The sequence below is a fragment of the Ctenopharyngodon idella genome, chromosome 10 (assembly GCF_019924925.1).
Source record: "Ctenopharyngodon idella isolate HZGC_01 chromosome 10, HZGC01, whole genome shotgun sequence".
NCBI lineage: Eukaryota > Metazoa > Chordata > Actinopteri > Cypriniformes > Xenocyprididae > Ctenopharyngodon > Ctenopharyngodon idella.
Genome location: NC_067229.1, coordinates 32,707,188 through 32,719,988, shown reverse-complemented (window position 1 = coordinate 32,719,988; position 12,801 = coordinate 32,707,188). Strand labels below are relative to the sequence as shown.

Genomic DNA, 12,801 nt, shown 5'->3' with positions numbered 1-12,801 from the left:
ATAAAACAGCTTCTAATAGAGTATATAAATTCAACTTTATGAAGATTAACAACCTCCTATCTGTGACCATTTGTTGAAAAACGTCGAAGAAGCAGTTATAATGAACAATGAGTAGTGTGTCCAAACTTTTAAATGTTATCGTCAAACAGTCGTTTAAATATTTAAAGAAACAGTTCATTTAAAATAGAAGTTCATTCACCACTGTGGTCTTTCTAAATATAAACTCTGAGAACACATATCTTATGCAAGACACTGAAAACTAAAGAATATATTAATGAATCATTTGTTATTCTGAGTTTACTATGCATGTGATTATGAGAATCATAATTTCTTATCCATTGACTCATCATAACCCCATCTCACAATGGTGTAATGCACTTGTTGCTACTGTTGATTGATTATTTCAAAATTCCCCCTGTCAGTCGACCTTTAGACTCCAAGACCACTTATAAGGTTTGAGTTCTTGTTGGCTGCATTTACTTCGGACTTGACCACCATAGTGAATAACAGTGTGAGGTTTGCTCTCTCTGTCAGAAATCAATTTTGTCCTACGCGGGCATCCTTACTAACAGCCGGTGAGTGTTGCGATACATTGTTATGTTTCCCTCTATTTGCCTTAATTTGTTGTATCAGATGATAAACGTTCGTAATACATAAGATCACTATGTCTTGACATCGTGTTTTAAACATTTCCAAACAAAAACTTGTGTTAGTCAGATAGCTTGTCTTTTTCTATGTATTTTTTTCGTATATCGAATCGTCATTTATGTGTTAGTCTTGTACACCTAATTTGCCACGATCAGATAAAATGCAGTTTGTTTATGTTTCATTGTCCTCGGTCACTCATTTAACTGTCGTGTCCTATTTTTGCAGTACAATTAACGTTACGCAACCAACACAAACACAAACGCGCTCCGCAATGTCCGTATGATTAAAATTACTTTAGCTGCTTATTTTGTAATGTTCACAACACATTGCCAGTGGACCAACTGATAATTTGACTTCTGTTTGTCATTTGCTTTGCTGCCATCATCCAATATTACGTAATATAGCTGGCACCATATGATGACGTAACCGCTCTCCTTGATGTTTGAGTATGTCAAAAGTCATATTGTGCTTTCCAATTTTATGTGATTTTGTTAATAGTCTTACAATATATGTTCATTTCTTAATGTATATGGACAATATTTTATGCTATTTTTTTATGTTATTAATATATTGACAACGTTTTATGTTGCTATTTTTTCTTTCTTTTTTTTTAATGACGTTAAAAGTTATCCAGATATTGTGGAGCTTCAAATCCAAAATGTCTAGGTGGTGTGAATGACTGGACATTTAAAAAAGAGAAAAGAAATGTGTAAAAGTAGTTAGGCGCAATTTTTATTAATAATTCTTAAAAAAAATAATAATAATAATAAAAACAGTGTAGCAATTTGAAATGTAGTAAAATATAGTTTCATGTTTTAATGTATATCAATAAACATTTATTCATTTAGCAAACGATTTTATCTAATGTGACATCTATCTATCTGTCTGTCTGTCTGTACAAATGAGATCACAGAGATCATTAGAGTATTACTAAAAAAACATCGCAACATTATATTTGCAGTCCATTGTCCTTGGCATCTCTGCTGTTCTCAGCATGAATGTTGCTGAGCCGTATCAACCCGTCCAGTACCACTGGTTCTTCAACCAGCAGGTGGACTCCAAGGACTCCTGGCAACCCTTCAGCAGAGAAGACTCACGGCAACTGGAGGATGCTTACAGTCGAGGTCTTCCATGGTCTCCTTTTGGCTATTTTAAAACCTATGGTTGCAATTGCTGAAAGTATAGTTGGCACAAGTACAAATGTATGTTTTGAATGATAACCATGAGAGCTGGTTTGTTTGCAGTGGGGAAAAGTGAAAAAGATGAAGTGGTAGTGGCTACAGATGGAAGACGGTATGACGTCAGGGTACGTGAAAGAAAGCGTTACTCTGTGTATTGGGAACAGAAGCCCACCGAGGTCAGACGATGCTCCTGGTTCCACAAAGGCAGCAAAGACGTGACCTACACTCCCTACAGTGAGGAACTTAGTGAATTCCTAGAGGTGAGAGGCACAGATTTTCTAGAATAAATTTAAATTTTATCGTTTTTAATACTTAATACTTTTTCTCTATTCAAAAACAGGACGCCTATATGATTGCAGTTACGCTGGACGAATGGAAGACGAATTTGGAGCTCCCAACAGGAGAAACTGTGATCCTTCACAATCCAAAGGTATTATATTAATGTAAAGCTCATGCAGAATGGACACTTTTCTGTTCACAAGTTACATTTTGTCTCTCTCATTGCTTTACCTCAGCTGATGACACAGTATTCCATTAGCTGCAAGGACTTTCCCCCTTCCCCGTCTGAACGAACTCAACCCAAGACTCTAAAGAGAGGAACTGAGAATATTCCAGTAGAGATACCAGAGGGTAAGTGCAGCTCCCTAAAACTCTATTTAAAATCCTAGGGATTTTACTTTTCATGTTTCTGACATAAATGCACCTCCAAAAGCTATAATACCTCATTTTGGCCAAATTCTAAGGCAAAAATACTCATATGCTTCATGTAGACAGTCCCAGAATGCATTGTGACAAGCTCATCCAAGATGGCGAGTATGTAGAGCAATGTAGACAACAAATATACTTATTTCTTTCAATACTGAAAAGATTAATAAAAACAGTCCAGTGTAATTGAAAATTGACTATACTACCCAATATCTGCGCGCAATGTAATTATTATTATTATTATTATTATTATTAAGTTTAAAGTATTAAATGGATATTCATGTGTGCTGTGTATTTTTATATGTATCAAAGTATCACATTGTTACCTTAGCAACGTGCTAACATCAAACTCTGGTCTATTTCACCCAATATTTGTGTGTGCTGTGTATTTTTATGCATATTAAAGTATCAAACGGTTATCTTAGAAACATGCTAAGATGAAACTCCAGTGGACTATTCCACCTAATATTTGTGTGTGCTGTGTATTTTTATGCGTATTAAAGTATATCATTGTTATCTTAGCAACATGCTAACATCAAACTCTGGACTATTTCATGCAATATTTATGTGTGCTGTGACGTTTATGTGTTAAAAGGTGCGTTCATGCCATGTCAGAATTACCATAATTATGAGATTCCAACTTGTAAAAATGTCCTCAAACTCTGAATTTGAGGTCTGAGGTCGTGAACAGCTTCCGAGTAGAACGTTGCATCTCTAAATTATGGTGATTATGACCATCACATTACTAGCTTAGCAACACTCATCTCAATCAGTTGTGGGTTGAGTCTCTCCTGTTCACTTTAATTAGGATGCTGCCTTAGAAGATAGCTTCCTCCTTGTGTATTTAGATAGTAGACAGCAAGGAACGTCAGTAGATTTCTAAACCGTTACAGCTTGAGCATGTCTTAGGGTTAAGTGGTTTGTAATGCTTGTTTGCTAACAATAATATATCTTTTGATATAATTTCTTGCTTTGTTTCTGTAGGAGAACCAGAGATAGTAGACCACCTGGTGTTCATGGTTCACGGTATCGGTCCGGCCTGTGACATACGTCTCCGTGGCATTGTCCAGTGTGGTGAGCCTTTATCATCTAAAACCAAACATGAGCGCTTCTTCCCAATATGTTGGATTGTTTAGCAATTATCATGCAGTTCACAAGCCACATTTATGATACTTAACACTCCATATTATTGAACCATTTTTTTTTTTTAAGAATTCTGACATTTCTCCCCCCCATTCCCTGTTGCAGTTAATGAATTTCGAAACGCCTCCAACGGCCTCATAAACAGCCACTTCAGGCAGAGTAAGGACTCATGCATCATTGGAAGGGTTGAGTATCTTCCAGTCAACTGGCACAAAGTCTTACATGGAGAAACTACAGGAGTTGATAAGTAAGACGTTTGACTCTTATCGTCTTGATTTTTTTGTTTTTTTGTGTGGAGAAAACCCACATAAATATTTACTCTTTTATTTCTAATTTTAATAGAGACATTGAGAGGATAACTCTGCCTAGCATTAGCCGTCTGCGTCAGTTCAGCAACGACACCGTGCTGGACCTTTTCTTCTACAATAGTGCCACATACTGCCAGACTATTGTGGATACAGTGGCCTCTGAGATCAACCGTCTCCACAGCCTCTTCCTTCAGAGGCATCCACACTTCACAGGACACGTTTCCCTGGTTGGACACAGCCTCGGTACCTAACTGTGCTTTTTAGAACAGAATTACTGTTTTGGTTAGGTGATATAATAATAATAATAACCAATACTTATGAACCGTACAAATATTTCATGTTTAAAGTTTTATCCAATAATGTGTCTTGTTTTACACAGGCTCATTGATCCTGTTTGATCTCCTGACCAATCAAGAGACAAGTGCAGATGCCACAGCTCATGAGGTTTGTACCAGTGTTGCTATTGTTAACTGGAGCTAAGAATTCTTTTTGGTAACTGAAATAAAGCTTAAATATAATATAAATGAAAAAAAAGAAAAAGAAAAAAAAAAGAAAATTATAAATGTTCCAATGCCAGCTCACTGAAATAATATATAATATTAAATATTATATATATAATATTAAGTATAAAATAAATTAAAGCTATATAGAAATGTTTACAAAATGACATAGGCACAATAAAAATCACTTTTAAATTAAAATAAAAAATGAAAATATTAATAAATGCTAATAATAGTATACAAATAATCTCAAAATAACACTGGTTTGTCATAAAATCTAATAAAATCCTTGTCATAATGTATGATAAAATTATTTAGTAATAAACATTAATGTATTAATTTGAATGGTTTTTGTCTACAGTAAATACTACAGAGAAAAAGAACTTTCTGGAGAGTAATGGGGAATTTTAACATGTGACTAATAAAAAGTAACTACTTATTATTTTTAGATAACTTTTGCTAATATTTTTCTGTAAATAAATTTTAGATTAATCCAGTATGTCTCTGAATGACTTTTTGACTTGTCTAATAATAAAAAAAATCTTTTAAAAAAATTATTATAAAAAATTTTAAATTATTATTATATTTGTATTTCTTATATATTTTTAAATTATGCATTAAATAAATTATTTGTTATGAAACATGTATTGTGAAAGGCACTATAAAAAAACAAATACAAAATCTAACTATTGTTTTGTTCCTCAAAATGTACTGTTGCTGCAGAATCATCTATTGTTCAGCTTTTGCACATTACTGTGCCTTTTTTTTTTTTTTTTTTTTATAGAGCAAAGTATCCTTTTGCTTTTATAGATTTCAAAGAATATAGGTGATCAATAGAACAATGTCTTTGTGGTCTGTACAGCTCTATGAGGACCATCATGTTGACACAGGCTGCGGTTCCTATGAGAGTCTGGAGGAGGTGCTGAAGAGCCATGGGTTGGAGGAGCATCTCAATGTACTCCAGAGAGAACAAATGGATATGGAGTCTTTGGTCAGTTTTCTGTCCTGAAACACACATAACACGCATCTTAAAAACACAACACTCCAATTCTTCATTTCAACCCTTTTATTCCAATTAAACCATTTCAGATGCTCTGCTCAGAGAAGGACCTAAAAGATATCGGAATACCCCTTGGTCCTCGCAAGAAATTGATGAACTGTGTCAAGAAATGGAAGGTAATTCCTGAAATTCCTTATAGCCCTGTGTTTGTAGGAGCTCAGTGGCTCATGGTAGACGTGGAAAGGTTTGCAGTGTAGATTAATTGTCTGAAGCTTCCTTTCCACACCCAGAAATGGAAGGGAAGACAGATAACAGTCCATTGTTTTAGATTGGAATGTTGGTTTTGATACGTTCTAGTAACTACTTCTTGAATATCCAACAGCACTCCAGAATCGGAAGTGGACATGCAGCCCAAAATGAGACGCACTCCTCAAGTCTAGGGATAAGAAATTCTCATGATCATCAAACCCCCACCACTAGTGCCATTGATTATCAGCATTTTGATGTTGGCATTGGACAAGTAAGTATTTGTATTAAAAAAAAAAAAAAAAAAAAAAAAATAATAATAATAATAATAATATATTTTAAAATGTAATTTATTCTTGTGATGGTTAAGCTGAATTTTTAGAATCATTTCTCCAGTCTTCAGTGTCACATGATCCTTCAGAAATCATTCTAATATGCTGATCTGCTGCTCAAGAAACATTTCTTATTATTATCAATTTTGAAAACTGTTGTGCTGCTTAATATTTTTGTGGAAACCGTGATTCATTTTTATATTAGATTTTTAGTATTCTTTGATGAGAATATATATATATATATATATATATAATATACATACCAGTCAAAAGTTTGGAAATATTACTATTTTTAATGTTTTTGAACGAAGTCTCTTATGCTCAATAAGGCTGCATTTATTTCATAATAAATACAGAAAAAACAATAATACTGTGAAATATTATTACAATTTAAATTATGGTTTTCTATTTTAATATACTTTAAAATATAATTTATTTCTGTGATGCAAAGCTGAATTTTCAGCATCATTACTCCAGTCTTCAGTGTCACATGATCATTCAGCAATCATTCTAATATGCTGATTTGATACTCAGTTACTATCAATGTTGAAAACAGTTGTATTGCTTAATATTTTTTTGGAAACTGTGATACTTTTTTCAGGATTCATTGATGAATAAAAGGTTAAAAAGAACAGCATTTATTTAAAATATAAATCTTTTCTAACAATATAAATCTTTACTATCACTTTTTATCAATTTAACACATCCGTGCTGAATAAAAGTATTCATTTCTTTCAAAAAAAAAGAAAGAAAAAAAATTACTGACCCCAAACTTTTGAACAGTAGTGTATATTGTTACAAAAGATTTCTATTTTAAATAAATGCTGATATTTTTTAACTTTTTATTCATCAAAGAATCCTGAAAAAGTATCGCAGGTTATAAAATAATATTAAGCAGCACAACTGTTTCCAACATTGATAATAAATCAGCATATTACAATGATTTCTGAAGGATCATGTGACACTGAAGACTGGAGTAATGATGCTGACAATTCAGCTTTGCGTCACAATAATAAATTATATTTTAAAGTATATTAAAATAGAAAACCATAATTTTAAATTGTAATAATATTTCACAATATTATTGTTTTTTCTGTATTTATTATGAAATAAGTGCAGCCTTAATGAGCATAAGAGACTTCGTTCAAAAACATTAAAAATAGTAATGTTTCCAAACTTTTGACTGGTAGTGTATATCATTTATTTACTTATTTTTTCTGTATGTCCCTTCAAGTTTAGGATTGATATGAGTAGAAATTCAAATTAATTCTTAAAATTTCTTTTTAGAAATTCTTAAAAATTCAAAGTATTTCACTGTTTAAGTTACAGTTGCCAGATAACTTGTTCTTTTATTCTGCAGGTATCCATTGACTATCCTCAGTTAGCCTTTCATCCTCAGGCTTTCTTTGCTGTTGGTTCACCCATAGGAATGTTTTTAACAGTCAGAGGTATGAAGAGGATTGATCCTAATTACAGCTTCCCGACCTGCAAGAGTTTCTACAACATCTTCCATCCAGTAAGACACGCTCCAAAACACTGACTGAGAAGAACCATATAACTTCCTTAGAGCTATGTTCTTAAACCTTGAATGTAATCTGTGCAGTTTGACCCTGTGGCATATCGGATTGAGCCCATGCTTGTGCCTCGAGACGTGGACTTGCCACCGATGTTGATACCCCATCATAAAGGCAGAAAGAGGATGCACCTTGGTATATCACATCACTTTATGGATCGAAATCCATAGTTTTTATATTCAAAAATTTCTCTGAGGCTAAATATTGTTCAATGAAATGTCTTTAATGCCTACAGAACTCAAAGAAGGGTTGACTCGAGTCAGTTCTGATTTACTGGGATCCCTACGAATGGTTTGGCAGAGCATTTCTCAGGTCCCATCACCAGCGCTCGCAGAGGGTGGACTCAGTTCCATGACCCCTACTGATGAAGCAGAAGGTATCGAATTAAACTTTTAGTATTCGGATATTTATAAAATCCACATCAGATTTCGAATGTTCCATCTCACATTTGAATATTTGTTGTGCAGTATCACCAATGGAGCAGGAGGAAGGAAACTTCACCAATGTGGGAATGTTGAATCGTGGGCGACGCATTGACTTCGTCCTTCAGGAGACACCGATTGAAAGTTTCAATGAGTACCTGTTTGCAATACAGAGCCATCTGTGCTACTGGTAAGAGAAAATCTTTTATGATACTTATGTACTTTTATATCATTAATGTGTATGTGCTCTGAAATGAATAATTCTCTGTGTTTTGTTTGCAGGGAGTCAGAAGATACTGCTCTGTTGGTTCTCAGAGAGATTTATGGAAATATTCCAGTGAGATGTGCTCAGTTATAAATGTTATATACCTTTTGTATAGTACTGACAACCTTTAATGCCAGTCCAGTCCAACGAATCAATTCTCTCCACATATATTAACAAGCTGATAAACTACCTAAAAAAAAAATCAAGAATTTGAATTTGGAATCCCAACTGAACTGTTGCCAGGTATTAGGATATTGCTGCAGTATTCTCAAGGCAGGCTTTGAGACATTTGATCCACACAATACCCTTTTGTGCACTAATGTGCATTGTAAAAAAACTTTCATCAAATGTATACGAATATAACTTTGGTCAGTTTTTTTTTTTCTTCTAATTGTTTATTTAATTAATATTGTGTATTCATAATGCCTGGATATTTGTGCTGTTTTTATTATTATTATCATTATTATTATTAAATTCCTAACCCAAAATAATTTTTGTGATGACTGTATTTGTATCTCAGATTCGATTTTGTTGTTAGAAATTCTTCAGATACCAACACTGTGTCTTTAAGGCAGAATTCAGATCATAGCCACCGGGAAGTTCGTTCATTTCCCATTTATCCGTCTGGAATCGTGCGCCACACATTACAAAACATCCCCTTTCCATACAGAGTCATGAACTGCCCTCCCATGCATCCTCCGCCAAGAATTCCACACAGCCAATGAACACAACAGCACTACTGCCGTCAGGATTTACGAGACTTTCAGTCCGTCTCTTTAAATGTAGAAGTTCTGATACTTGAAAATAGTCAAACTATTTATTAAGACTTGGAAAGATAAGTTTGTATGAAGATGCCCAGCCTTTGAAAAAACATCAGGAAAAGGTGAGAAACGGTCTTAATCCACAAGAATTTTACAGAAATGTTTCATTTTTTCTTATCTGCATAGAGGGAATTAAAACTTCAGCCGAACATGAACGCGCGAGTTTACGCACGCTGTTCACGAGTCAGAATAGTTCGCTTGTCAGAGGTTTAAGATTTTCTCTCAGTTGAACAAAGTCAACAGTTCCATATAATCTGTAACAGTCCATTAAGTCAAGTGGAAGGTTTAAAAACCATTAATTTTAGAATGTTCGCTTTTCAACATTTGAACGCCTTGCTCTTTTGAGTTGAATCTTTTCAATTAGCCATTTGAACCGGTTAACAAAACGATTTATTTACGAGTCGGACCGAGCGGTTCTTGAGTCAACAACTCTCTTAATGAACGGTTAACTTTTCTGTCTCTATTAAGTATGTCTGATCGTTGTAAACCAGAGAGAGCTGAGAACATTTGGAGCGAATTACATGACGTAACTTCCCATGAATTGATGAAGAACATTGAATGGCAAATCACACAGGACGCATTTTGCGCTATGTTTCGGTCCTTGAGGGCTACTGTCCTTCAGTGTTTAGCTGCAACTTGCCTCAACACATCTGCCTGTAAGATTTAAGTATGCTAGTAAGAACTGGTACAGGTGTGTTTTGGGTCACAACCATTTGATTGGGGTCAACCCACCCCACTAAAAACACCATTCTGTTGTTCAAACCCGGTATGACCATGTAGTTTTCAGTGGAACACAAATAGAGAAATTTTACGGCGACCGTTAGACTCGGTCACCATTCACTTTCATTATAGAAAATATGCAGTAAAAATTACTGAGACTGGCATTCTGCTTAACATCTCTTGTGTAAGGTATGAATTAAAAAAGTCATGCAGGTTTGGAACAAAAAAGATGCCAAGTAAATTATGACAGATTTGACAAAATTTTTTATTTATTTATTATTATATTTATTCTATTAAACATTAATGGAATTTTTTAAATCAATAGCCTATTCTTTGCTGTTTAAGGAGAGGTTGGTTTTCACAGGTTCACTTCATTTAGTCTCCAGTTGTTAATTTATTTAAAGTTTATTTATTCAAATGCTATTTATATTTGTTCTAGGCTAAAGTTTTCACTTCAGAATTCTTAACTAGACTTCTGTGGGAACATATTTGTTTTCTTAACCTATGCATGTCTTTTAGGCTAAACTCAAATCACCCTTTTTTTAACCTAATCCAAACTTGGCCATAATGTTGTCTCCCGAAAAGGATGCTGTTGTTTTCACAAGTATGCCATTTGGTCCCCTCACCAAAATGTAAAAACCTAGTTAGTGCGACTTACACACATCAGTGCACAAATTTTATAATCCTACTGTAGTTGAAGTCCTGCATTCTTTTCATAGTCACATGGTTGACCAATTCATGGAAATATCTGGGAAACATAAATACCCGCATCATCTTTGATCATCAGGGTAGGAAACTTTATTTGAGCTATGCCGAAGGAAATGGAGAGCTGAACTGTCTCATTACATGGTTAGTCACATGTGTTAACCACATGAGAAAACTGACCCCTACACTGAAGTCAGTACTGTAATTGTGTCTCTGCTTCGTCCACTGAAGCAAAGGTCAATTCACTCTCTAGACTCATACAAAGAAAGACATACAAGTCCCCTAACTGCCCACAGTGGGAAAGCTTTAATCAGAGACCCTTCCGTTTGTAGAAAGACTCACTTTTGACTGCTTATGTTTTTCACAATGCTGAGGCACTGAATCAAGATGTGAAAATCTGTATTTAACAAAAATATAAAATGATAAATGCCTAGCTTATGGTTCTGTCAGAAACAACTAAGTGACCAGCTGGCTCAAAAGACCTTTGCATGTGAATTGTGTCATCTTGGCTTGATTTTATCTTTCTTTCTGGTATTTCCAATGAGGCTGAAGGGTGAGGTCACACCTAAAAACACTCATCGCTTGGAAATGTGGAGTCTTGTGCCCATCAGTTGAGTTAAAGTGCCTGAGGGTGAAACTTCTAGTCTTTTGAATCAGTAGTGGAACGCTATCTGCCATGTTCAAATGAGCTGGACCCCTACAGTGTGCAGTGGACTATGTAATCGTCCCTTGTGGAAGAAGGATGTGGAAATATGTTGAGTCAACAATGGGAAGTTTTGCAGCCTGAGATCACTCATGGTTCCGTGCCTCTGAAAAGAGTGTAGATACAACTCACTGAGTCCTGACTGAAGAGAATTTCTCATGTTCCGTGCACTCTGGTTCTGCTTGTTGCATGGCAACTATGTAAACACTTGTAAGCACATGCTAGCTGCATCTCATTTCGAAGGCTGCTTCCTCCGGAGGTTGTAGTTGTCCGCCACGTACGTGATCAAGAATGTCTCATTTCAGAAAAGTAACCATTATAAATTTGACTGTTATTCCTAGTGAAGCATGAATAGTTGTAATTTCTTTATGATTTAGGAATGTAGTGGTTACTTTACTGAAATGAGGCAGCCTCAATGACATACGCAGCCGACAAATGCAATCTCTGGAGGACGCAGCCTTCGAAATGCGACACAGCAGCTGTATCTTACATTTGGATTCTCTTCAGCTTTGTAGGGTTGTTTGGTTCTTATTTTTTGAATAACTTTATAAAAGGGGTGTCTTTATGTGGTTACAATTTGGGGTCCTCTGAGTGAAGCAGAAATTGTCTTTCCAAGAATGCTCCATGTCCACCAGCCATACATGTGCTTCTGAAGGATTCTCTATAATGAGATTTTCTTCAGTATGTTTTCTGGCATCATACATTCTTTACCTATTTGCTCACCCCAACCACAAGAGGGCAGTCTTTACCAGATTTAGTCATTACCACTTTTCTATAAGCTTCTGGTAATATGTGCACAACCTCATTCAGAGAGGTTTGGTCTTTATTATGCGGTGTCAAATTATATGACATGAACGCAGGCCAAGAGCCAAAACTGTTTATCTCAACAATGTCCAAAATCTATGAAAAATATTTTAGTATTTTAATTCATTTATAAAGTCACCATGAAATCAAAATTAACAATTCTTGTTTTTATGCTATATTGCCTCTTTATTATAAATGATTTATCCATGTGCATCATTATTTTTTTTTTTAAATTCATGTACCCTCGTAATCTTTGATCAAAATATCTTCCCCTCCCTCTTGCAATGACATCTCTTCTCTGATGATGCGTTTACTAGCGTGAGGGCGGGTCAACCTGTCACTCACATGAGATCAACCAATAGCAAGCCACAACCATTCAACCATCCAATCAATTCCAAAAAAATAAAGCCCTACCTGTGTGTGTGTGTGTGTGTGTGTGTGTGTGTGTGTGTGTGTGCGTGCGCGCGCGCGTGTGTGTGTGTGTGTGTGTGTGTGTGCGCCTTCGGAAGAGGTGTGTTTTCAGTTTTCAATACTGAGGCATTCTATTGCTTTAAAACCAGCCAACCACACATATCAGAACAACATCAGTTCAGAAAAGTTCAGTGTTCAGACAGTGTCAGCGTAGTGTGAGATCTGCAAATGTAGGTAAAAATGTGTCAGGTATATGTGAGAGGAACCTTGAGCTGAAATTAGAGTTTACTTCTTTTTTGCCTGAAGCTTTTAC

General features: G+C 35.2%; 1 protein-coding gene across 2 annotated transcripts; it reads left to right on the top strand.

Moving 5' to 3' along the window:
* The first annotated feature begins 270 nt into the window (after positions 1–270).
* On the top strand, positions 271–8,815 carry ddhd2 (DDHD domain containing 2). 2 transcript variants are annotated; one of them, XM_051911222.1, is made up of 17 exons: positions 271–575; positions 1,610–1,772; positions 1,893–2,089; positions 2,170–2,259; positions 2,345–2,459; positions 3,519–3,608; positions 3,783–3,924; positions 4,020–4,228; positions 4,365–4,429; positions 5,348–5,476; positions 5,575–5,661; positions 5,868–6,005; positions 7,424–7,579; positions 7,667–7,772; positions 7,873–8,013; positions 8,105–8,249; positions 8,342–8,815. In XM_051911222.1, the coding sequence occupies exons 2-17, from the start codon at positions 1,643–1,645 to the stop codon at positions 8,415–8,417; spliced, it is 2,016 nt and encodes a 671-aa protein (XP_051767182.1). In that variant the 5' UTR covers positions 271–575; positions 1,610–1,642; the 3' UTR covers positions 8,418–8,815. The 2 variants fall into 2 exon arrangements, with proteins under 2 accessions (XP_051767182.1, XP_051767183.1); XM_051911223.1 differs by lacking the exon at positions 271–575 and adding an exon at positions 605–1,094.
* Positions 8,816–12,801: the final 3,986 nt, after the last annotated feature.

Excerpts from the sequence above, each read along its gene's own strand:
- ddhd2 (XM_051911222.1), top strand. The coding sequence starts at position 1,643 with ATGAATGTTGCTGAGCCGTATCAACCCGTCCAGTACCACTGGTTCTTC. Across the intron at positions 1,773-1,892 it reads GGAGGATGCTTACAGTCGAG|TGGGGAAAAGTGAAAAAGAT; the intron begins GTCTTCCATGGT and ends GTTTGTTTGCAG. Across the intron at positions 6,006-7,423 it reads TTGATGTTGGCATTGGACAA|GTATCCATTGACTATCCTCA; the intron begins GTAAGTATTTGT and ends TTTATTCTGCAG.